This window comes from Mesoplodon densirostris, chromosome 14 (genome assembly GCF_025265405.1).
Source record: "Mesoplodon densirostris isolate mMesDen1 chromosome 14, mMesDen1 primary haplotype, whole genome shotgun sequence".
NCBI lineage: Eukaryota > Metazoa > Chordata > Mammalia > Artiodactyla > Ziphiidae > Mesoplodon > Mesoplodon densirostris.
In genome coordinates this window covers 62731729-62755935 of record NC_082674.1, presented here as the reverse complement: position 1 = coordinate 62755935, position 24207 = coordinate 62731729, and the positions used below count along the sequence as shown (strand labels likewise).

At 53.7% G+C, this 24207-nt stretch overlaps 2 protein-coding genes across 9 annotated transcripts in view; both read left to right on the top strand.

Moving 5' to 3' along the window:
* Positions 1-10332, top strand: part of RAB11FIP5 (RAB11 family interacting protein 5) — a 36603-nt gene extending 26271 nt beyond the window's left edge. The window contains exons 4-6 of one of the 2 annotated variants that reach the window (XM_060117181.1): positions 2357-4027; positions 7637-7826; positions 8102-10332. In XM_060117181.1, the coding sequence (XP_059973164.1) occupies positions 2357-4027; positions 7637-7826; positions 8102-8305 (2065 nt within the window). In that variant the 3' untranslated portion in view covers positions 8306-10332. The remainder of the gene's footprint in view (positions 1-2356; positions 4028-7636; positions 7827-8101) is intronic. The other variant, XM_060117182.1, reaches the window with a different exon arrangement.
* Positions 10333-12020: 1688 nt separating this feature from the next.
* The window catches only part of SFXN5 (sideroflexin 5), a 116139-nt gene continuing 103952 nt past the window's right edge, over positions 12021-24207 (top strand). For all 7 annotated transcript variants that reach the window (XM_060117552.1, XM_060117553.1, XM_060117550.1 and 4 more), the window contains exons 1-2: positions 12021-12150; positions 23591-23659. In XM_060117552.1, the coding sequence (XP_059973535.1) occupies positions 12040-12150; positions 23591-23659 (180 nt within the window). In that variant the 5' untranslated portion in view covers positions 12021-12039. The remainder of the gene's footprint in view (positions 12151-23590; positions 23660-24207) is intronic.

Genomic DNA, 24207 nt, shown 5'->3' with positions numbered 1-24207 from the left:
GGGTACTGGGGAGAGACGGCTCACAGTCCCCCAGCCCTGTTCCTGGGGGCTGAGTCCTGCCGGCAGGGTTGGGCTGTGTCGGGAGTGGGTGCTCCAAGGGTGGGGGTGGGCTGAGGGCAGGGTCTTGACCCACATGGTGGTGGTACATTGCTCTCCTTGGTCCCCAAGGTAGACATATCTTGATGAAGGGAGAAAAGGGGCCTTTGGAGGTGTTGGGACTCTGGGCTCAGGATCCTCCCTCTTTCGAGGTCTTTACCATGCCTTGACCGCAGAGGCAGAGCTGTTCTGGGAAGCCCTGGTGGGGTGGGAGAGGACGGGACTTTCTGTGCCCGCCCTGGCTGGGAGTTATTGTCGGGCAGAAACAGGATCAGGAGAGTCTCTGGAAGCTAGATTCTTAAGAGAAACCCAGGGGTGGGGACCTGGCTGTGTCTTGCCTGTGAGGCTGGGCTCATAGACTCCAGCCTGTCTGGGTAGCCCACCTGTGCTGCTGGTTGAACTGGACTCCTTCCCATTGCCTGCCCCGGGTGTCTGCGGATGAGCTGGCCCTGCCTCTGCCCAGCTCTGTGTGGGACCTGCTCCATCTGGCCCCTGGGTTCCCGGAAGAATCCTGGCTCCAGACTTCTGGGCCTCTTTCCATAGGTGCCCCTCCTACCCCAACCATCATTCCCCGTGGGCTGATTGGTGAGGCCTGGCTTCTGGGACCTCAGGGCTCGCCCCGAGCATTTCCCCGTGGGAAGAAGCAGCTTGAGTGGAGAAGATGGATGTGTAGGAGTTCTTCAGGATGTTTCCACCTGGGCTGGCAGGGGTCAAGGAATGGGGGGTCTTGGGGCTTAGAGGGGGGGCTGAAGATGGGGGTCAAATAGCAGGCAAATCCAGGCCACTGACAGGCCACTGACAGGCCACTGAAGTCTGGGCTCAGCTGCAGGGAGCCGCAAACCATTGTCAGACTGCTGAAAGCAGGGGTGTTGGGTCCCCCTTTTCCCCTGCACTGTGTTTCTGGACTTCCGTCTGTGTCCTGGGGTTGTCCCGGGGAAGCCAAGAGCTCTAATTTTAGAGTCTCTTCCTTCCCATTCCCCTCAGGTCAGCTGCATGCTGTAGATAAGGTGCAAGTGCAGGACATGCTCCCTCCAAGAAGACCCTGGAGGGGACACCTGAAGGCCAGCACGTATCTTGGGGAGTGTGAGTGTGTGGTCAAGGAGTGGGTGTCCCAGGGGGCCAGGGGTCTGTGGTGGGGACCCTGGGAGGCCCTGGTGACATCCAGAGTTGCTGCTGCCGCCTCTGCTGCCACATCCCAGCCTCTGTCTCCCCAGCAGCATTGCTTCCAAGGCTGGCCCGTGGGTGCCCTCGGTGAGGGAGGCCGCCTGCCACGTGCCAGGCCAGGTGGATGCCTGACAGCAGACATCCTCAGCAGTGTCTTGTCCTCCTTGGCCGGTTGTGGTACCCCTCCCAGAAGCGAAAAGGCCACGTCCTCTCCAGCTGACCCCTTGTCCTGCCTGTTAACAGCCCCATCATTACCTCCCATTTGTGCCAAGGGTTCAGGAGAACCCAGGCTGTCTCAGGAATCAGAATGTCGGGCACCGGCTGGGTTCTATGAGTGCTGGCTTCATCCAGCCAAATACCTGGGCCTTGCTTTTCTCTGGTCTCTTTATCCTGTCCCAGCCAGCTGGTATTTTCTTTCCTCTGTCTCAGTCCATAAAGGGATGCCAGGTGCTTTCTGATTGGTCCTTCAGGTGTCAGCCTGGCCTCGAGTAGTCGTCAGCATGGGGTAGTAGCTGGGATCCCTCCTGTAAAGTGGGGTTCTTGCTCCTCGGGGTTGGTGTGAGGACCAGACGAGCTCTGCCTAGAATCTTCGTCCTTGGGTGACGCCTCATCACGTACACGTCGGGGTCCTCCCTGCGTCCCCTGGCCCACGTGCCCGAGCCCAGCCTGGGGAGCACTGTGGCACCTCTTCCCCAGGCAGGTGGGGGGCAGGGGTGTGGTGTTCAGCAGGGGAGTCTCCAGTCTTGGCATTAACCAGGAGGCTCACGGTTTTGTCTCCCTCCACAGCCTGGACGTGTCTCCTCAGGTAGAATCTGACCCAGCTGCTCTTCCTCACCACCTCCCCTGCTCCCCCTGTGCTCCGGCCCCCCCACTCCTGCTCCCACCGCTGCTCCTATGCTAAGCACTAACCTTTTTGCAGCCGCCTCCCCCGCTGCTGCCGCTGCTGCCGCTGACACCGCCATCCCTGAAGCCACCCATGGGGATTCTTGGGTCTTACCAACCCGTTCCTCTCCTCCCTGCAGAGCAACCCTTTCTTCGAGGAGCTCATAGCCGACATAGCACTAAACTCTCCTTCACCTGCTCCCTCTCTCCCCAGTGCCTCGAGGGCCAGCCCCACTCCCCTGGCCTCCCCTGGGAAATCCCCGCCTGAGTGGGACGACACCTTCAACATCTTTGCTGCCAGCAGGCTGCGTCCAGAGGCCAGGAGTGAGATCCTGGCCCCAGCAGGAGTGGGGCTGGAGGCGACTGGGCAGCAAGACCCAGGCCCTGGGGCCCTGACAGTGAAAGCAGCTGAGCCCCAGGGGGACCCTGGGGGAGGAGAAAGAGGTGGGAGCAGCGTGTGGCTGGAGCCCAGAGTTCCTCTGGACTTGGGACTGGACCATCAGAGCATGAGTGTGGTTGACCCGGGGCCCCTCGGGGCGGAAGGGGCCCGCCTGCCCTCTGTGCCAGCCCAGCTGCACCCGAGAGCCTCAGACTCCGAAGCAGACAGGGAGTTGCCAGCCCCAGGAGGGGAAGCAGGGCAGAGTCTGGCAGACAGCGCGACGTCTCTGTTTAGCTCCCCAGAAGTGATCAGTGTGTGGGAGAGGCTGCCTGGCCCAGACAGTGCCCCTGAGGGCCAGGACGAGGAGGCCTCCCGAGGTGGCAGCCAGCTTTTCCACGAGCTGGACACAGTCGACGATTCCTGGCCGTGGGATGTGGTCACCATTTCTCCTGCAGCTGAGACTTCCTCACCAGTCCTACGGGGAGAGTCCGATGAGCCGCCCGCTCCCCAGATGCAGCCAGAGTCACCAGAACCTGTGAGCCCCAGGAGGAGTGAGGGGCTTCCCGCACTGGAGCCGGAGTCAGAGCCCGAACCTGAGTGGGTGTCGGACGAGGGGCTGCAGCCCAACACAGCACCGCCCAAGCCACCGCGTCTCCTCATACCCTCAGATTCCCAGGAGAAGGAGGCAGCGATGGAGGAAGAGAAGGAGAAAGCAGCAGGGGGGCTGAGTAGCAGGGGGTCAGAGATGGGAGGAGAAGATGTGTTCCCAAGTGCGTTGATTGCTGGTCCCCAGGCGGCCGAGGAGGAGGAGGAGGGGGGCGAGAAGCCCGAGTCAGAGTCTGACAGCCGCTCTGGAGCCACGCTGGGTGGGCCAGGCCTGGAAGATCTAGCAGAGGATGCCAGCCCTCCTGCGTCTGGGGCCTGCCTGTCTCGGCCCACCAGCTGCCCTCAGGGTCCTGCCCCTACACCCTCAAAGACCTTGGCTGTTGAGACTCAGCAGATCTGGGGGGCTCCAGAGAGAGGAGAAGGCCCTGAGGCTCCTGAGGCTCAGAGCCAGGAACCAGTAGGAGAGGCATGTGGGTTCCTGTCAGGCAGCTCCCAACAGGCTGGCTTGTGGGTCTCGGAAGAGGATGCCTTGAACCCCTTCTTGCCTCAGGGGAGCCAAGATCCCCCCAGCCTCCCGTCCACATCCCTTCCAGGGTCCAGGGACCCTCCCGTCCACCGTGGTCCCGAAGAGCTGCCCACCCCCGCAGAACCTGCCTTTCCGCGGCCCCCTCTCCCACCCTCGGCCAGCCGCCACCACGGGGGGCCCAGCCCTCCGTGCTCGCCCCTGCCTGGAGCCTGGCCCCTGACCTCTTCCTCCCCGCCCCCCGGGGAGCCAGCCTCCCCCACTGGGAGCTCCCCCCCTCCACTTGGGGAGGACCACGCTGCAGTCACCCCAGCCTCCCCGCTTGCGCTTCTGCCCTTGGAGACACGACCAGCTGAGGAGCCACAGCCCAGTGCCAGGTGAGCAGGCACCCAGCAACCAGTCTCTAGGAGGAAGGGGGGCACAGAGCAGCCCAAGGGCTGAGGTGTTCACATTCCAGCTTCAGCTCCTCCAGGGGTCGGTGAGGGGTTCCTTCACCCCAAGGCAGGACGGCGGAAGCTTTGGAGACATAAGTACTGGCTCTGAAGCTGCTTCCTCTTGGGACCTTGGACCAGCAGGTGTCCCCATAAGCAGGGGGTTTGGGGGATGATGATGATGAGGTGTAGGGGGTGAGGAATGAGGTGGGGAGAAGTGATACGGGCCAGCAGGGAAAGGGGGATGTGAGCTCGGGTTCTCAGCACAGGAGGGGCTGGTGCAGTGCAGCTTGTCAAATGGCGGCCCTTGGGGGAGCAGACTGTGGAAGGCAGAGAGCCAGAGGGGAGGGACTGGTCCTGAGGTCAGAGAGGAGAGCCAAGATACCTTTAGAGGACAAAAGAAAAGCTAAGATGCTCCCCACATACATGACCCTCAGAAAAATGTTTTTTTCCTGACCCCAGCAGGTGCCTCATGGGTTTGCATTTGTGCCTTTCGGGGGGTGGTCCCGACGTGCTTGGGACTGTGCTGAGTGGACAGGGGATGCCTGTGTGACTGTGGTCACTGTGGCATTGGTGTCTTTTGGAAGAATTATGAGGCCATGACCTCACCGGCTGGCTGGTGAGGGGTGACCAGAGCTGAGGCCCGGAGAGACAGGTCACTGTGGGGAATGGCATATGACTTAGCCAGGGCAGCAAAGTCCAGAGGGAGTCTAGCACTTTAGGAGACCTGAGTGAAGAAGTGGGGTGTGGGGAGGAGCAGAGGGGCACAGGCTCCAGCACTGGCCTCTGGGAGGCCCCCAGCCCACCAACTCATACCTTTGGTCATCCAGATTCACTGAGTGTCGACTGTGTGACAGCCGGTGGACAGAGATGAAAGACACGGTTCCCACTGTATTCCCAAGGAGTTCCCAATCCATAGGGGAAGACGAGTGAACCGGGGGCTTCCCTGGTGGCGCAGTGGTTGAGAGTCCGCCTGCCGATGCAGGGGACGAGGGTTCGAGCCCTGGTCTGGGAGGATTCCCACGTGCCGCGGAGCAGCTGGCCCCGTGAGCCACAATTAGTGAGCCTAGGCGTCTGGAGCCTGTGCTCCGCAGCAGGAGAGGCCACGATAGTGAGAGGCCCGATGAGGAGTGGCCCCCACTTGCCGCAGCTAGAGAAAGCCCTCACGCAGGAACGAAGAGCCAACACAGCCATAAATAAATTAAAAAAAAAAAAAAAAAGAGTGAACCGGGGAAGGGAAACCCCAGGGGGCCAGTGCTGATAGGCGAAAAGTGGGTGGGAAGGAGTCTGGGCTGCTCCGACTGCTGTTCCAGTGGGAGGTGGTGATGCTAATCCCAGAGGTGAGAGAGAGAGGAGGTGGTTAGGGCTTCCTTGCTCTGATGACAGCATCCCCAGCTGGCCCTGCCACATTCCAGCACCACTTCTAATTATACTCACCACTTTCTGGAAGTTTTATTCTCCTCAGAGTTGGCATCACGTCTGTACTTGGCATGTTCCTTCCATCATGATGTTGACGGGCCAAGTAGGGCTGTCCCCATTTATCAGATGAAGAAATGGAGTCCATGAGAGCTGCAGGGTCCAGGGTCCCTCAGATGTAGGGGGGGCAGTCAGACTGAGAGCCCAAGACTCCTGGCCCCCCATTCAGGGGGTTTTTATGCCGCACTGGTATTCCTGCCCTCCCTCGGCACAGCCCAAAGGTGGCATGAGAGCTGCCTTTACATCCTCACCCTTAATGGAAACTCCTAGATGGGCAGGAGGGGCTGGGATGTGTTCTTTTCCCTACCGTCTGCCCCCGCCTGGGCTCTCTGCCTCTCCTCCCGGGTTGTGACAACTGAACCCACAGCCCTGTCCTGAGTATCAGAGCTGGCTTCTCTGGGTCTGGGTGGGCCTCCCTTCAGTGGTGTTCGGGGGCCTTGGGATAAGCCGTTTTGCTTCCTCCTCCTGAATGGTCCCCATCCTCTGTGAAGTAAGTATAAATTTAGGAGGTCCCCTAGAGGCAGGTTAAGTTGATTTGGATGGAGGCTGATGCTTGCAGTTTGGGTGCCCATGACAGGTACAGGGTGCTGGGGGATCCCAGAGGAGAGTCACCTTAGTCAGCCTGGGGGAATCAGGAATGTTTCCTGGAGGAAATGGACTTGCACAGCTTTGAAACATGAGTAGGCGTTAGCAGGCCAGCAGGCAGAGGGGCAGTGTTCCAGACAGAGCAGCAGCTTTTACAAGAACCTAAAGATGAGAGAGCACGTTTTCCTCTGGCTGGAGAGAATGAGGGAGGAGGGGGCCAGGAAGAAAGGGCAGGGGCCAGGATGTGTTAGAGATTGTGTTTTCTTACCTTGATAGGGAGCCACTGGGGAGGCGAGACCCTTATCCCACAGCAGAATGGAGGGGTGGTTGGAGGTGGGCAAGATGGCCCCGGAGGAGCTGATTTAGCAGTTGGGTGTGGCTGGGAAAAGGAGAGGGGGGGATAGTGTGAGAGAAGGTGAGAAGGTAGCAGGGCTTGATGTTTGTCAGGGCTGAAGTGGGAGTGGGGGGCGTTCTGAGGGGTTCCCAGGTTTCTGACTAGAGCCCTAAGAGGCTAATGGTGCCTGGCACTCACCGCGAGGGAGTGTAGGAAAGGGCAGGCAGGCTGGAGGGGAGTGTGGATGCTGCTGGAGCCAGCCTGCAACTGTCTGCCTAGGTCTAGAGCTCAGGTGAGGTCTGGGCTGGAGATGGAGATTAGAGGTGGAGGGGAGAGAACCCAGGGACAGACCCTCAGTTGAGCCTGGGAAGGATGTCAGGTGTCAGGAAACCAGACGGAGGTCTTGGGGAAAACCAGGGAGAAGGAGAGCCGTCCAAAGGAAAGGGTGAGTGAGCAGTCCAAGGGTCAGTTCTGCAGAGAGGTCAGTGAGGTGAGAACTGAGGGGTTGGTGGCCTCAGCAGGAACACTTGTGACGGGCCGGTGGGGGCCACTGTCCTAAAGGGTTGAGGAGTCAGCGAAAGGTGGGAACTTGTAGAGACAGAATGCGGTCCACATGCTCTGGAGAGGCTGGGTGAGAAGGAAGAAGAGGTGGGGATGACTGAGGGTGAGGGCTAGGCGAAGACAAGGTCAAGGGAGGGTTTCTCAGGCCTATGTAAATGCTGATGGCAAGCAACTGGTAGAGGTGGGCGAGTGACCAAGCACCCCAGTTTGCCCAGGTCTCCCTTGGCTTTAGCAGCACTGGAAGTCCCACATCCTAGGAACCCCCGGTCCTGGGAAAATTAGGAAGCTGGGAGGATTGATCGTCCCCCTAGAGGAACGTTACAATAGAGAAGAGGAGGGAGGGGGGCCGGCTGGAGGGGGTGGCTCTGGCAAAGACTGGGATTAGGTACAGAGAAGTCTGCAGGATGGCCTCTGCTGCGACCCAGGGGAGTGAAGCGGGGAGGGGCAGGCGGTGGAGTGAGGAGAGCAGTGAGGGCAGGGGCGCGGCGGGGCAGCCCCCGCCAGGCGGTGAGACCTGCTGGCCCCACAAAGAAGGTGGCCCCCCTTTTCCTTGTGCCACCCATCCCTCCTCACAACGCATCTACTGTCTGTCTTCGCAGTCCCCACCCTGTGAAGCCCCTCAGTGCTGCCCCAGTGGAGGGCAGCCCTGACAGGAAGCAGCCCCGCTCCAGTCTGAGCACAGCCCTGAGCAGCGGGCTGGAGAAGCTCAAGACAGTCACCTCTGGCAGCATTCAGCCTGTGGCTCCGGCCCCCCAGGTTGGCCAGATTGTGGACGCCAAGAGGCTGAAGGTGAGGCCCAGCAGGGTGCCTGGGGCGTCAGAGCAGGCGTGTGGTGCTGTGAAGAGACGTCAGGTGTCTCGAGATCAGGGGCCGGGTACTGGGCAGGGTGGAGCAAGGAGCAGGCCTGACCCCCCTACACCAGAGCCTTGAAGCCAGTTAGACTGTCCCCGGCATTGGGACAGAGGCAGCTCCTAGGGCCTGTGTGGGGAAACTGGGGTGTTGGTGGGTGGGTGGGCGGGGGGGTCTGAGGCTGTCCTGCTCACTCTTACTCCCTCTGGCCTCAGGACTCCAGTGTGCTGGACCAGTCGGCCAAGTACTACCACCTGACCCACGACGAGCTCATCGGTCTGCTCCTGCAGCGGGAGCGGGAGCTGAGCCAGCGGGACGAGCACGTGCAGGAGCTAGAGAGCTACATCGACGGGCTGCTGGTGCGGATCATGGAGACCTCGCCCACACTGCTGCAGATCCCCCCTGCTCCCCCCAAGTAGCCCTCTTCACCCCCATCCCCAGAGGCTTGGCGCAGACCCACTACCCAGCAGGGCTCGCGCCCTCCCTCCCTCCCTCCCTCCCGCTGAACTCTCACCTGGGTCTGGGTGCAGCCTGTCCTCTGTTGTCACCCCTTGTTCCCCCTCTCTCCTGCCTCAACTGGGGCTGCTGGCAGGGGAGCCCTTTGGACTCCCATTGGCGCCATCAAGTTCTGTGTACAACTTGTGCCTTTGGGAGCCCTGAGTCTTCTCCATCTGCCTATTTTCATACCCCTCAGCTTTGGGGGCTCCAGGGAATTGGAGCAAAGAATTTCACCCTCAAGAGGGAGCAGGGGTGAGCTGCAATGCGATGTGGTGGTATCTGGGACATACTTTATTACCGCATTTCTTCCACGGCTAAACCCTTGTCCTCTCCACCTCCCTCCAGCCTCTGGAGGTCTCCTGGTAGTACTGGGGCTGTAGCAGGGACCAAGCGCCCAGTCCTCTGTGAGTTATGGGCAACCAGGGCACCTACTCTTCAGCCTCACGTCCAATTCCCCTGGGAGCAGGGAGCCTGTATGGTCTAGTCTTGTCTCTGCCGTGTCCCAAGTCTGATTGCTTTCAGCCTTTTGCCCAGCGAGTGCAGCATGGATGGCGGGAGATGATGGGGGCCGCTCCCCGCCCTCGTCTGCTGACTTTTGCATTGAGTGTCACGTGTGAATGCGTGCAGAGCTGGGACAGGAGTGGGGAGAACACCTTCTCACCCACCTCCGGGCTTTGGGCTGCTTATGTTTGGGGATCAAGCCTCCAGCTCTGTTCTCATTGCCTGTCCAGATGCCAAAATTCTGTGCTGCTGCAGGGTTTGAACTTTTGGAAACCAATTAAAATGTGCCTTTCGTGGGTAGGGTCAAAAGCCTCTGGATGTAGACCTCTCCCCCTAGTTGGCGTCCCCCTCCCCTCCTGTTGAGCACATGGGGTTGGACCTTTTGGGGCCCTGGGAATGGGAAAGGAGGGTGGGGGCAGCCCTGCTGCATGCCCTGCCCCTCCCCTAGAGTTAATTTCAGCTAACGTTCCGGCCAGGCTGCTGCTGCTCCTTCAGCATCCCTGCCATCCTCTCCTCCTCCCTCAACCCAAATTGAGGAGGGTCCTAGGATAAAAAGTACATTCTGGGAGTGGGAGGTCCCCCTCTGCCTATACTTAGGAAAAAGCCTTTCTTGCCCTCCCATTCACCCACTAGCTGCTGACGAGCCTGTCCCTTCTGCTCCATGTCCTTTCCTGGCTTGGCTGCAGTGCACTTTGAAACAAAGTGTCTGTCCTTTGGCCCGGCCCCTGGTTTGCTTGCAGAAAACATGACAGACTTGCCCATGGCATCTGCAGGGAATATTTGGTGGTTGGGGGTACTCTGCCTTAGCATTGTGGGGTGAGGAGGTGCTGAAGGGGGGTGCTTTTGGCCCACCGAGAAGGTGAGAGCTCCTCTGTGACTACCTCTTCTTCATGAGACGGCCTGTGGGGTCACTCGGACAGCCATGGAAAGGGATATGCTCTCTGGGTCATGTCTTCCTTCTGCCAGGATGAAGCCAAGGAGTCCCACACATGGGGGAAAGCCCCTGTCATGTTATCTACCTTAAGAATCACTCGTCAGAGCTGAGGAGTGTTCACAGGTGCTCAAGACTTTGGTCACGTTTTGGGAGGGTCATTGGGGGTTGGATGGGTGTCTCTTCAGGAGGAAGGGGATCACTCCTCCACTAGGTGTTCTTCGGGGCTCTATTCAGTCTCAGTCCCGATCCTGGTCTTCCACTCAACCTTGATTATGGGCCCCTCCAAAATGCCCAGGGCAGGGATGTCTTCAGAAGAGTTTTGAGCTGAAGCCCAGGGTTCTGGTGGCTGTTTTTTGCTCCTAGCCATAACGGAGGAGAGCTGCAGGTGGGGTGGGCAGGGAGCAGGCACAGTTCTGCTTTGCTGTTTGTCTTCCTAGTTGTAACGCCTGTTTATAAAGAGCTTTGTTCTTCATGTTTTGAGCACTTTATGAAGAATAAAAAATTAACATACTGCAGGCGGCTCTGTTGTGTTACTGTTTTGATAAGTGTATGAAGGAGGCTTCCCGGGGGAGAAAGCAGCCTGAAATCAAGATGATGCGGTTCTCGGATGATAACCACCCCTGCCCTAACCTCAGGGGCAGCAGCACAGTGTCGCTGAGAGGGCCGGGCTCTGTCTTTTCTCATTCCCAGGAAGCCCACATTTACTGAGTGATGTGGGGAATACAGAGGGATTTTAAAAGACTTGATTCCTACTCTCAAGCCACTTAGTCTAGTAGGGAAAGATGAAATACAAATCCAAGATACAAATGGTTTCTTCACGGCCAGCTAGACTTTCTCCAGCTAGGAAAAGTCCATTTCTTGTGGTTTGACATGGATGAGGAACTGACTGCTACAGATCATGCAGTGTCCAGAAGGCATGAGCCAACCCAGCACTTCACCATAATCCTAAGGAGACTCAAAAGTGCGGGGATGGGTGGGGAGGGGTGGGGGGGGGGGTGGTTAGGTTCCTAAGGTCAAAAACCAAACATTTCTACTGGCCTCTTGGGCAAAACAGGCAGCTGTCCCTCAGTCATTCCCGTAGCCCTTCACCCCAGGCTGGCTCACTGACCAGATATTTCAGCTAGGAATCTGCTACTCTAATCTGCATGGGTGTTTATTATCCCTGCTAGTGCCTTGCTCTACAATCTGCAGTACTCCCCCCACCCCTTACCTAAAGTCCTTGTAGCTGGTGCTTGTTAAGCACTTCTGAAACCCCCTCCCCCTCCCCCCATCCCAGTTCTCTTCCAGCCCAGGAACTGGGCCCAGGAGAGGTCTTCGGTTGGCCAGAGGAAGTGAAGGCTGCCAAGGCTCTTAAGTCCTTGCTGTTAAACTCATACAGCAACAAATACTTGAGTCTCTGCTGTGAGCCCTCTCAGCTAGCACTAAGGACTTAGCGATGAATCCAAAAGTCACAACTCCTGCCCTGTGGACCTCACAGTAGGAAAGGCAGATAGTCAAAACCACCAATAATTATTAATGCAAGGGGTGCGAAAGGAAAGTGCTGGCTGCTATAGGAATATGTAGTGGGTTTTGCGGAAGCAGGGCGAGGATTGGCAAATGCAATATTTAGGCTGAGACCAGAAAGAGTCAGCATCAGGCTAAGATTAAAAAGTTAAGGTCTTTTGGGTCAATGGCGCCGCGAGCGCCCAGCATGCGCCAGGAACTGAGTTGGACAGCAAGGGGCGAGGGGCAGGGTGGCGACGAAAGGACCTGCATGAAGATTCTGCAGTGCAATTCTTTGTACAAAGTTTTCCAGGATTACCCTATTGTCTGGAGTCCTTGCCCATCTGGTCCAAGGGTCGGACCCACTTCAGTAGGGCTCTTCTGGGCTGCAGCTCCAGGAGCGACGCCCACCGCAGCAACTCAAACTTCTAGGGGCAGGTAACCAGCGAGGGGTCGCCCGATGGCCCCCTATCGAGACCTTAAGAGTCGTACACGCACACTCCTCCCGGACTGCCGACGCCTGCAAAATTAGCGGCGGGAACCGAGACCCGGTCTGAGTCGGTGCAACTCTCCGCAGTCTAGGGTTGTCAAGCTCCGTGACAAGAAAAACTACATTCCCCACAACCCCTTGCGCCTCCGGCTTGCTGCGGTTGCTTACGGCCAATCGGGAGAGGCAGCTGTGGCGGGGGCCGAGGAGGGACATTTTAAAAGGGCCGGAGATTGAGGGCGTCAGTGGCCATGGCGGATACAGCGACTACTGCATCGGCGGCGGCGGCGGCGGCGGCTAGTGCCGCTAACGCCTCGACCGATGCACCGCCTTTCCAGCTGGGCAAACCCCGCTTCCAGCAGGTGAGGACCGGGCTGTGGCTTGAGGGTCGGTAGGTAGCATAGGGAGGGCGAGCACACTCCTCTCCAAAATCCTCTTTAGCCCTAGGGTCTCCGACCCGCGGCCACCAGGGAGCCTGCAGCTACTGCCTGGGGGAACCTTGGCCACAGCCGCCTTTTCCCATTGGTCAGCGGGGTGGGCGAGGGCTCCCACCTTGGCTCCCTATTGGCCATTGGCGCCGTCACTCCCCATCCGCCCATGCCCTCCAGTCCTTCCCGCCCGAGGCTCTCTGTGATTGGCCACTGCCCGCCGCGGCCCGGGATCCGAGCTCCCGGGTCCGAGCCTCTTCCGCAGGGTCTCTTGGGCAGTGTAGCCTCCCGCTTCAGGCGGAAAGTTCGAGTCCGGCCTGGGTGAGAAGTTGGCGTGGCCGAGATGCCTTCTAACTTTTTCCCCAGTTGGTGACCGACATTCTTTCCGAGCTGCCCGCGGAGCCTCTGGGCAGCATCCGTGCCCCGCGGCCCCGCTCCCAGTCCTCCACCCCAAGCAGGGTCCGCGGTGGGGATGGGTGAGGGCCGCGAGCCGAGGGGTACCCGCCGCCCGGCGACCCCTCTCCCCTCCGGCGGGGGATTCACTGACGTAGCGACTCGGCCGGCTGGTGCCCTGCCGGAGATGGAGCGAGGACGTTCGGGGAGAGCCGGGGTGCGGAGGAAACGCTGTGTCATCCCAGGGGACCGCCGGCCGCTCGGAGGGTCCGCGTCCCCGGGAGCCTGCCCCAACCCCCTACCCCGCTGCGACCTCCACGGAGCGCTCTTCTCTGTCCGACCCGATATGGCTCTTCGGGGCACGGTGACAGTCGTCCTTTTCCTTCGGAACCCCAGACAGGGCGTCTCTAACTCGCCCTCGGCCCAGGAGACGGGGATAGGGTCCACAGCCGGGACGTGCGGCCCGGGCTGGAGGCTGGGAAGGGCCGTTCCCACGCCGCATTCCCGGACCCCCGCTGCCTTCAGCGCTGAGGAAATGGACTTTGTTAGGAAAAGGGACAAAGAGACTCGGCTGAAGTGAACCAGGCTTGCCGTTGGGGGCGGGGGGCGGTGGAGGCGGACGGAAAGAAGTTTGCAGGAAGAAAGGAAATTGTACAAAGGTCGGTGCAGTGGTTGATAGGTTGGTTGTTTTCATGATGGTGGGAGAGGGACTGGTTCCAGCAAAGTGGTGCACTGATCTTTGCCGATAATTAAGGAGTTGGGCTTATGAGCCTTCTGAGAAAATGTCCCCACTGTTTTTAAACAGGACTTTAATTCCTTTAAAAAATAAACCATCTCAGTATGTAGGTATCTGAGGCGAGACTGGTGTCATCCTGTCAGTGCAGGGTGCCACCTGGAACTGCCTGTCAGGTGTTCCTCTGCCTGGACTTGAGTGACACCTCATTAGCTGACCCCCTTCTCCGCCCTCCACACACATTCTGTTGTACTAGTCCTTCAAGACTCAGGCCGGCCTCCTCCTAAACACTTCCTCCCTTCTTCCCCTTACCCCCAGGTAAGGGGGTCTCAGACTCCCTCCTGCCTGCCTCTTTGGCCACCCCAAGTGGGATCCTCAAAAGTCAGCCTTTACAACAGTCTGCCCTGTGGTTCTCTAATACTTCTCTGTGTGATTACTTGGTCTCCTCAACACTTGGGAACACCTTTTGAGAGGAGGGGCTGATCTTGCCCTTCCCTTGTCTCCATCCTACCCTGAGGTGGGGCTTGGCACATAGTAATGTGCTGAATAAAGATTTGTGGGTTCATTTTTTCCCAGTACCTGTCCTGGGACATTCAGTCACACAACAGATATTTGAGAACCTCCTAGTGGCTTTAATGACTGAGCCCTTTGCTGTGATCGCTGTTGGAGCCATAAATGCACATTTGAGGCCACTGTTCAGGCAGCCATTGCTGGTACCTCTTTTTGGCACCACTCCTGAGGGCAGCAAGTGTTTGTTATATTTGCTTTTGAAGCACCTCTCCCCAGGCATAGTGACCTGCATAAAGCACAGTGCGTGTGATATTCATTCATGTTAAGGAACTTCCCTTTCCTCCAGATCTGCTCCTCCACACGACTCCCTGGTTGTGCAAGCAGCCCAACCTGCCACCCAGATGACTCTCAAGAAACTGGGAGTCACCTGTATACTTGCCTTCCTCTCCTTCACCCTCTAAATGCAACCAGAGGCCCAGGGTTCTCATCTCAGATAGCTCTCAAATCCACTTGTCTCCACTGCTGGAATCTTAGACTGAGCCCCCATCATCTATCTCCTGAGCCACTGCAGAAGCCTCCTAACAGGACTCCCTACTTGCACTCTGGCCCCCTTCCAATCCCTTCCTCTTCCGCATGGCAGAGTCCCAACAATGCAGGTCTGATCAGGTGACACCCCACCCTCTCGCCCAACACATATGTTCTTAAACACCTTCCAGTGGCTTCCCCTGCTTCTGAGATAAAAGACCTCTGTTTGGAAGGCCCCAAAGGCCTGCATGGCCCACCCCTGCTGACCTCTTCTTGCTCCAATGGAAACCCCACGCATCCCCTTGAATCCTGCTTTCCACCACACTGGCTACTTTCAGCCCCTTGAACCCTGAGTGGTTCATAATCCAGGGCTCAGTCCCAGAGCCCAATCCAGGGACACCACTCTCAACCCCCAACCAGTATCACTGCTTTCTGCAAGACTGGGCAGGGTCTTTCCTTACTCCCTGGGGTCCCCCCAGAGCCCTTCTTCCTTTCATTCCTCAAGGATCTCCCTGTGCAGGGGGTAGGGGGAAGAGGGGCACTGAGCAGTGTCAGAGGGTGGAGAAAGATAGCTTGCCTCAATGGGCTTTGGTCTGTTACCATCTTTCTCCCCATAAGATGATAATGCTAGCCAAGCATCGTTCTAACCTTTTTGTGCATTGACCTATTTAATTTTCACGACGACCGTGTGAGAAAGGTGCAGTTATCCCATGTATTATAGGTGAGAAGACCGGCACACAAACAGATTCAGTTACTTCCTAGGCAGTCTGGCTCCAGAGTCTACGTTTGTCTGTTTATTGTCAACTTTTTTATTATGCAGGCTTCCAAACATGCAAAAGTGGAGGCAACTGTCAATGAACTCCTGTGCACCCGTCACTCAGTTTCAACAGTTGCCAGTGTGAGGCCCACCTCATTTCACCTATATGCCCCCACCCCAACCAACGAATTATTTTAAAGCAAAGCCCATTATTTCATTGTACCTGCTGTAGGTCTCTCTCAGAAGTAAAGACTTTTTTGGTTAGCTTTTCTAAATAAACTTTAAAATTTTTGAAATAATTTTGTGTGTACAGAAGTCAAGTAGCAGAATTCCTGTATAACCTTCACCCAAGTTTCCTCTAATGTCATCATCTCAGATTACCACGGTACATTTGTTAGAACTAAGAAACCAACATTGGAACATTACTATTAACTACACTCCAGACTCTGTTGGATTTCACTATCTTTTACACTAATGTTATCTTTCTGTTCCAGGATCCCACATTCCATTTGGTCATCATGTTTCCTCAGTCTCCCCTCGGGTCTATGACAGTTTCTCAGACTTACCTTGTGTTTGATGACCTTGACAGTTTTGAGAAGTACTGGTCAGATATTTTATAGAAGGTCCCTCAATTTGGGTTTGTCTAGTGTCTTTCTCATGGTTAGATGGTTATGGGTTTTAGGGGGAGAATGTCACAGAGGTGAAGTGCCTTCTTTTTCACATGGTATCAGAGGGTTTTTTGATTAGTTTTAACATAACCATCATACCACTAACACACCTAAAATAATTATTTCTTAATATCATCAAACCAGTCATTATTTGTCTTAGTCTGTTTGGGGCGCTATAACAAAATACCATAGATTGGGTAGCATCTAAACAACTGAAATTTATTCTTCACAGTTCTTGAAGCTGGAAGTCCAAGATCAAGGCACTGGCAGATTCACTGTCTGATGAGAGTCAGCTTCCTTGTTCATAGATAACATCTTCTAGCTGTAACCTCCCATGGCAGAAGGGAGGAGGGATCTTTCTGGGGTCTCTTTTATAAGGGCACTAATCCTAATCATTAGGGCAACCTCATCACTTCCCAAAGACCCCACTTCCTAAAACAGTCACCTTGGAGGTTAGGATTTCAACATATGACTTTGAGGGTGGGGTGGGGACAAGCATGCAGTCCATTGCACTATTCACATTTCCCTGATTGTCACATCATTTTAAAAATAATTGGTTTGTTTCATTCAGGATCCCACAAGGCCCACGCATCATATTTGACTGATAGGTCCCTTTCATCTCTTCTGATCTGTTGGTTCTTCCCTCTTTCTTTCTTTCTTTCTATTTGTTGAAGAAACTGCGTTGTTTGTCCTGTACAATTTCCCTATTCTGAATGTGACTGAAGGTATCTCTGTGGTATAAGTTAAGATGTTCCTGTGTCCGTTGTTCCTGTAAACTTCAAGTCCATACTTATAACCACTGCCCCGTATCGCCAGGTGAAGGGAAGATGGCAGGAGTGCCTGGGGGAGCTCTGTGAACTGACTGCTCCCTTTCTTCCTCCTTTTCTGCTCATTTCCTTTCCTGAACTCACTCTTTTCTTCCTTCAGGCCTGACACCGTTTTTGGCAATTTGGGGCCCCAGGACAGGAAACAAACACACATGATTCTTCCCATTTGTGATTCAGTCTATCCAGAAATAAGTCTGCTTTATTTTTTTTTAAACTTCCTTGTTTCTTCTGAAATCTCACTTATCTGCTATGACGACTGGGGGTACGGGTGTGCTGTGTGTGTCCTGGGTCCAAAATCCACCAAGGCCTACAATAGCAGAGCAGGTGGGTTGCATAGGGCTCCCTTTGGGGTCCAGGGAGCTTGTGGGCAGGAAAGTGCACTCTTCACTTCAAGATGGAGAGGTTTGTGTGGGCTGAGAGTCAGGAGGCAATGGGCAAGTTTCTCATATAGTTTGCCTGAAATAAGTTCTAAAGTGAAAATGCCTTGCAGGTAGTTATACATTTACGTTCTATAGGCTAGAGAGCGACTGTTCCCCAGGGCTGGTCCTGGGGCTTGTTTGTGCTGTGGACACAGTCAACACCTTCCAGTCCAGTGGCTCTCAACCCCTGCTGCACAGTAATCACCTGGGCAGGTTTCTAAACAGATACAGATGCCTGGTGCCCACCCCAGGCCAATAGCATTCGAATCCCTGGGTGTACAGCCTGGATTTTAGAAAACCCAGGTGATTCAGTGTGTAGCCTGGTTGAGGACTACTGAGCTGGTCCAGCCTTTCCGCCTTTGGGCTGCAGGTTCAGTGATTTAGAGGTCTGGGTGCAGGCGGGCTGTCAGTTTCTTCTCAGGCCTTTGCCCTCAGCTGCTGCTCCCGAGGCAGCTCTCTGGCTCTGCTCTCCTGGGCCAGGCCCCGGAGTTAGGAAGGCAGCAGACCTCGAGCCCCGGCTGAGAATTAGCTGACTCACCTTTCTTGTGAAGGGAAATGGAAGGAATTACTTGAATGACTCATTCTTCCAGTGAAGCAAAAGGGAAGGAAAAACATCCACTGATTATCTGATGGGGTAAAAGTGGGGTCTGAATTTTGGAGGGCAAAAAAAGGTCATACATATTAAACTATTGAGAAAATAATAAAAACTAAGCAGGCCGAGAAGGTAGAAACCTTCCCTGCTGCGTCGTGCATCAAGCTGGGAGGACAGATACATAAAGGCAGCTATAAAGAAGAGTGCTTCTGACTAGGGCCTGCTCAGCCCTGAGGTATCCCAGCCACCTCCTTCTTTGGGGAGCCACTCTTTCGTACTCACTGAGAAATCACATTCTCCAAGGTGATAGATTGCCAGAAACTGCTGTTTAAAATGTATCAGTAGTGTTGACTTAAAAAAAAAAAAAACACAAAAAAACCCCCCACAAAAACACAGAATGTAAGAACTGTGAGTTGAGTTTATTTAGTGTCTTACTGAGGACTATAGTCTGGAAGACACCCTCTCACAGAGCTCTGAGAAACTGCTCTGAAGCGGTAAGTGGGGAGGTCAGCATGTATATGACTTTGGCAAAGGGTACTTGTAATCAAGCACACATCTCAGAAGAAGGTTGCTGCCACGCATGAGGAACAGATATCTTAGTTAATGGTTTTAGTGCTTTTCTAAGTATGGGAAGATGCAAGAATCCATGTTCATAAACGATTTCTCCTGAAAATATTTAAGTCTCTGAAGACCTGTTCTGCCAATTTTCCCAGAGCACAGAGAGCCTCCTTGCTGATCTCTGCCCTGAACTCCTTTCAGGGTGTCTTGAAGGTTAGAGACGGCAGTGGCTCATGGCTCAATCCTTGTAGAACCAGGTGACAGGAGGACTGACACATCCCCCTTTTGACTGGTGGGCCTATGGCACTTTGACTCAGAGAATGAACGCAAGTGCAGAGCTTCAAATAAGGAGCTTTAACTTTATAGTTTTCACACACAAAAACCCCTACGTCTACTTCTCAGTCCAGACCTATGTGGACCCCCTTCCCCACAGCCCTGCTTTGCTTCCAGCCTGTTAATGTACTGCTGCATTTAAATTTTACTCCACCTTTCCCCAGAATTCTGCACTGACTCAATTTTTTCCCTTTGTTTGACAAAATGCCTTACAGTTCCTCTACTTTGTGGCCTCCCTCATTGCAGTGAGTCAGTAAGCCTGACTTTGTTCCGGGGTAGTGGGGGAGGTTAGTCTGATTGGGTTAGGACATGTATGCCTAGCATTTCCAACTCAGAACCCCTTTCTTGAATCTCAGGCCTGTATGTTTAAGTGTTTGTTGACAGGTTACATCTGGAAGGCCCTTTAAGTATCACAAGTGTACACGACCAATCCAGAACTGTTATCTTGCTCTCCACTAAATCGGTATGCTTCTTGCTTTCCTTATCCTGGTTAATAAGCATTAGTGTCTGACTAGAGATCTAGGCATTACCATGACTGTGTTATTCCTCATTCCCCCAGTCAGTTAACCTTGCTGTACTCCCAGGACCTAGCACAGTCTTAGGCACACAGTAGGTCTTCAATAGCTATTTGGTGAATGACTGAAAAAACCACAGGAGCCTGGTGCAGTTTCTGACCCGAGCCTGCATGCCTTTGAGCTCTTGCTGATACCCTTCTCTGCTAGGTAAACTCATCCATCCACTCATCCCAGCTCCTCTGGGAAGCTTCCTGACTCACTAGGGAGGACAGTGTGCCCTCTCCTGTGTGCCCTGTGCCCATAATGATGCCTCATTTAGGCAGGGATCACAGCGTTTTATAGTTATCTGTTTACTTGTTTGTCTCTCTTGATTGTCTCAGTTCCTTGCGGGCTTGTTCGTCTTGGTGTTCCCTCAGCTAGTCCAGTATGGCTTTGTAGGTATCAGTGGAGCAGAATGTTTTACTTAGGACTCTCTCCCAGTGGCAGTGGTGGAGAGTAATACGAGAGGGCTAGAAGGGCCGGGACAGGATGAAGGCAGAGACAGACCACAGGGCAAGTCAGAGGCTGGATGTTTGCACTGGATCATCTTCAAGAAGCTGCTTCCCTCAGGCCATTCTCCTTCAGGCCCTCACCTCGGCCCCTGCTGATCCTCTTCCCTCCTTGGGCTGCTAACTGCCATACTCTTGTCCCTTTCAAATCCTACCCTCCCTTCAAAGCCCAGCTCGGCCTCCATCACTCCAGGAAGCCTCCAGGCCATTGGCTGTTCACCGGCCCACTCATTCATTCCTGTGGCCAGTGTGTTTGTGGAGCCTCTTCTAGGTGTGTAACACAAGACCAGGAGCCAAGGAAGATAATACAGAAAGAATATCCAATAGCCCGCATCCTTCAAGAGCTTATAATCGAGTAATAGGCCAGTTTGTATTTTAATTTAAATATATATTTAAAAAATAGAATATTACTTATTTATATTATACATAATACTGATTATTTTTCATTTTAAAAGCAATATAAAAGATATGGAAATAAAAATCCTATTACCGAGAGGCAACCTCTGTTAACATTTTAATATATTTTCATCTAGCTTTTTAAATAATATGATTTTAAAATCCTAATTTTGAAACAGTTTCAGTCTTACAGAAAAGTTTCAAGAAGAATACAGAGAAATTCCATATACTCTTTGCTTAGATCCACTAGTTTTTTGTTTGTTTGTTTGTTTGTTTTCTGTACGCAGGCCTCTCACTGCTGTGGCCTCTCCTGTTGCGGAGCACAGGCTCCAGACGCACAGGCTAAGCGGCCATGGCTCACGGGCCCAGCCGCTCCGAGGCATGTGGGATCTTCCCGGACCGGGGCACGAACCCGTGTCCCCTGCATCGGCAGGCGGACTCCCAACCACTGCGCCACCAGGGAAGCCCGATCCACTAGTTTTTAACATTTTGTCACATTTCCTTTATTATTCTTTGTCTACAGATGATCATAAAGTCCAGAAACATAGCAAATATACATGTTACCAAGAACATCTTCAATCTGTAAACAGAATAATAGTGCCTACATTTCCAGATTTTATTACCACCCTGTATATTTACACGTTATTTATTTATTTATTTATTTTGGCTGCACTGGGTCTTAGTTGCAGCACGCAGGATCTTTAGTTGTGACATGTGGACTTCTTAGTTGTGGCATGCATGTGGGATCTAGTTCCCTGACCAGGGATCTAACCTGGGCCCCCTGCATTGGGAACGCGGAGTCTTATCCACTGACCACCAGGGAAGTTCCTATACATGTTATTTTTTCTCAACCATTTGAGAGTAGATTATATTCATTTATCCCTTAATACTTCAGTGTATCCTTAAGAACAAGGACATTCTCTTACATCTCTTAGTCTGTTTGGGCTGTTATAATAAAAATACTGTAGACTGGGTGCCTTATAAACAACAGAAATTAATTTCTCCCAGTTCTGAAGTCTGGGAAGTCCACGACTAAGGCCCTGGCAAATTCAGTATCTGGTGAGGGCCTGATTCCTGGTCATAGACAGCTCACTGTGCTCTTACATGGTGGAAGGGGCAAGGGATTTCTCTGGAGTCAATATAACGGCATTAATGCCATTCGTGAGGGCTCCCAAAGGCCTCATCTCCAAATACCATCACCTAGGGACTTAGGATTTAACATATGAGTTTTTTTTTTTTTAAGGGAACTTTATTTTTATTTATTTATTTTTGGCTGCATTGTGTCTTCGTTGCTGCGCAGGCTTTCTCTAGTTGCGGCGAGCGGGGGCTACTCTTCATTGCAGTGCGTGGGCTTTTCATTGCTGTGGCTTCTCTTGTTGCGGAACACGGGCTCTAGGCACGTGGGCTTCAGTAGTTGTGGCACAAGAGCTCAGTAGTTGTGGCTCACGGGCTCTAGAGTGCAGGCTCAGTAGTTGTGGTGCATGGGCTTAGTTGCTCCAAGGCATGTGGGATCTTCCCGGACCAGGGCTCGAACCCGTGTCCCCTGCCTTGGCAGGTGGATTTTTAACCACTGTGCCACCAGGGAAGCCCTAACGTATGAATTTTGAGGGGACACTAATATTCAGTCTATAGCAATAACCACAGTACAGTTATTCAGGAAATTTAATTTGAGTACACTACTTTTATTAATCTATAATCCTATTCCAATTTTGTCAGTTTTCTCAGCAATGTCCTTGAGCGCATTTCCCCCTCTAGTCCAAGACTCAGTCGAAAATCATGCGTTGCATTCAGTTGTCTTGTCTCTTTAGTTTCCTTTAATGTGGGGGCAGTTCTTCAGTCTTTCTTTGTCTTTACGACATTGACATATTTGGTGAACAAGGCCAGTTATTTTATGGAATGCTCCTCAGTTTGGGTTCGTCTGATGTTTCCACACGATCAGACTCAGTCCCTTCAGAATACTATGTGAGCTATTGGGAACTTCGCAGGGGCACACAACCTCCATTTGCCTCTCGTTGGTCCTTTGAACATGCCCCATCATTTTGGGGTGTGGCACTTCATTACTTTCTAGCACAACAATATGTGCCAGTCTCATCGTGTACCTTCCCTGCCCCAGCCCTGGAATCAGCCACTTCTCTAAGGAACCCTGGTTTATTCTAGTGGATGTCATCCCGTCTCTTTGCTATCCATTCAGTATCCATCTAGCTCTGTTTATCTCCTGTCTATTAGGTTGGAATCATGCATTTTACATGCATTTCACAAATCATAAGCATTTTTGCATGTCATAAACATTGTCTGAAAACATGATTTTAAATGGCTGTGTAGTGTTCGATCATGTAAATGGACCGTCATTTTAACAATCTGCCTTTATAAATAATGCAGCAGTGAGTGTCCTCAGTATATACCCCTGACCACACCTCTGAACGTCTCTGATTGAGCATCATGTATAAGTTGGGAAATAGTTTAGGCCATTTGAGTTATAAGAGGTTAGAGAAGCAACTGTTTTAGTTAGGAATGGTGTGGAAGCTTGATGCGTCTGTGAAAGGCTGGGGGTGGAAAGGCTGCTCCATGCAGGGGGTGCCATGGTGAGCAGAGAGATGGAGGTGGCATGGGGCCTGGTGTGTGCAGGGGACCTTTTGGTGACCCGGGTCCTACTGGGGTCTTTATTGGGAAGCGGAAGGAGCAGAAATTGGCTGCAGGGTCTGGTGCCCTAGTGAGAAGGGAAAAGAGTGTGGAGGCTTCTTCCTCCACTGAGCGGAGGATGAGCTTGGAGAGCTATGGGGCTCCAGGGAGGATTTGGGACACAGCCTGAGTGTAGTGAGGCATGAACCCCCGGCGTCTGCAGCTTTCCCCTTTGTCCCCTAGCTCGGTGCCCTCTCTCCTCCCCTTGAGGTTGGCTTTGCCAAGCTGGCCCTGTCCTGAGGGCAGAAGGCCCAGCAGCAGCGTTGCTTGGTTTCTTTTCATTGTGCTCTAATGCCTGTGGCCTGTTTAGCACAAAGCCTTCCTTTTCCAAGGCCCCTGCTCTGGGGCAAGGATAGGGGAGCTGGCCCCTTATCCTGGGCCTCACAGCAGCAACGGGGCTATGGGGGAAGGAAGGCCTGAGGGCTGCGAGCTGGGCACTACCGTGTTTGAGTTCCATCTGTGGGGAGCTTTCCCTGGGGGCAGACTTTGGGGAGGGACCCTACCTCACTCGAGGGTCCTAAGTAAAGCAGAGAGGCTGTGCTGGGCAGGAGAGACTGGGAGAGGGCTGGGCACCAGACCTCCCCTCCAGCCTGCATGCTCAATGGTGCCTGGGAGCTGCTGAAAGGCTTGGCATAGATCCCAGGGCATTGGGAGGAGAATGGGAGCACGTGGAAGAGACATTGGGACAGTCACTGAGTGTCTTAATGGTCTTTCTGAGTTGACTTTAGAAAGCCCTCAGACCTGGGAAAGCTGCCCTCAGGTCACTGAGAAGCAAGGCCTCATTGGTGTTCCTCACCCGCTTGGGGAGTCCTGGGGACTGTGGGACACTGACAGTAAGGATGAGCTGTGGGCGGTGTTCCCCATTGTCTGGAGGACGGGGTACAGAAACTTATCCCATCTCCTCTCCCACCCCTTCTCCAGACATCCTTCTACGGCCGCTTCAGGCACTTCTTGGACATCATCGACCCTCGCACACTCTTTGTCACTGAGGTGAGTCATGGCTGTCATTCTCAATGGAGGCCCCTTGGCCTTTATACCTTGTGACTTTGGAAGGTCCATAGGTCATCTGTGTGTTTGCCTTATACACATTATCTCATTTCATCTGAATCTCACCACATCCCTTCAAGGTAGATATATGTCATTATTATTATTTCAAACTTCAATAAAATTAGTACCAAGTACATGGATTATATGACAAAAGTCCATGCAGTACAGATGCATTTAAGTAGAACAAAAAAGGATCCTTCATACCCTCTCCCTACACAGTTCCCTCCTCGGATAGGTAAGGCTGGGTATAAGGTATAATTTACCTTTTATGTGTGAACCATCCTATGAGTTTTGACAAACATATCGAGTCGTGTCCACACCATGATGAAGATGTAGAACGTTTCTGTCACCCTAGCACATTCCTCATGCCCTTTTATAATCCATCTCCCACACCCCGTGCTGAGCCCCTGGCAACCATTCATCTATTTTCTGTCCCTGCTGTTTTGCTGTTTCTAGAATGTCATATAAGTGAAATCCTACAGTATGTAGCC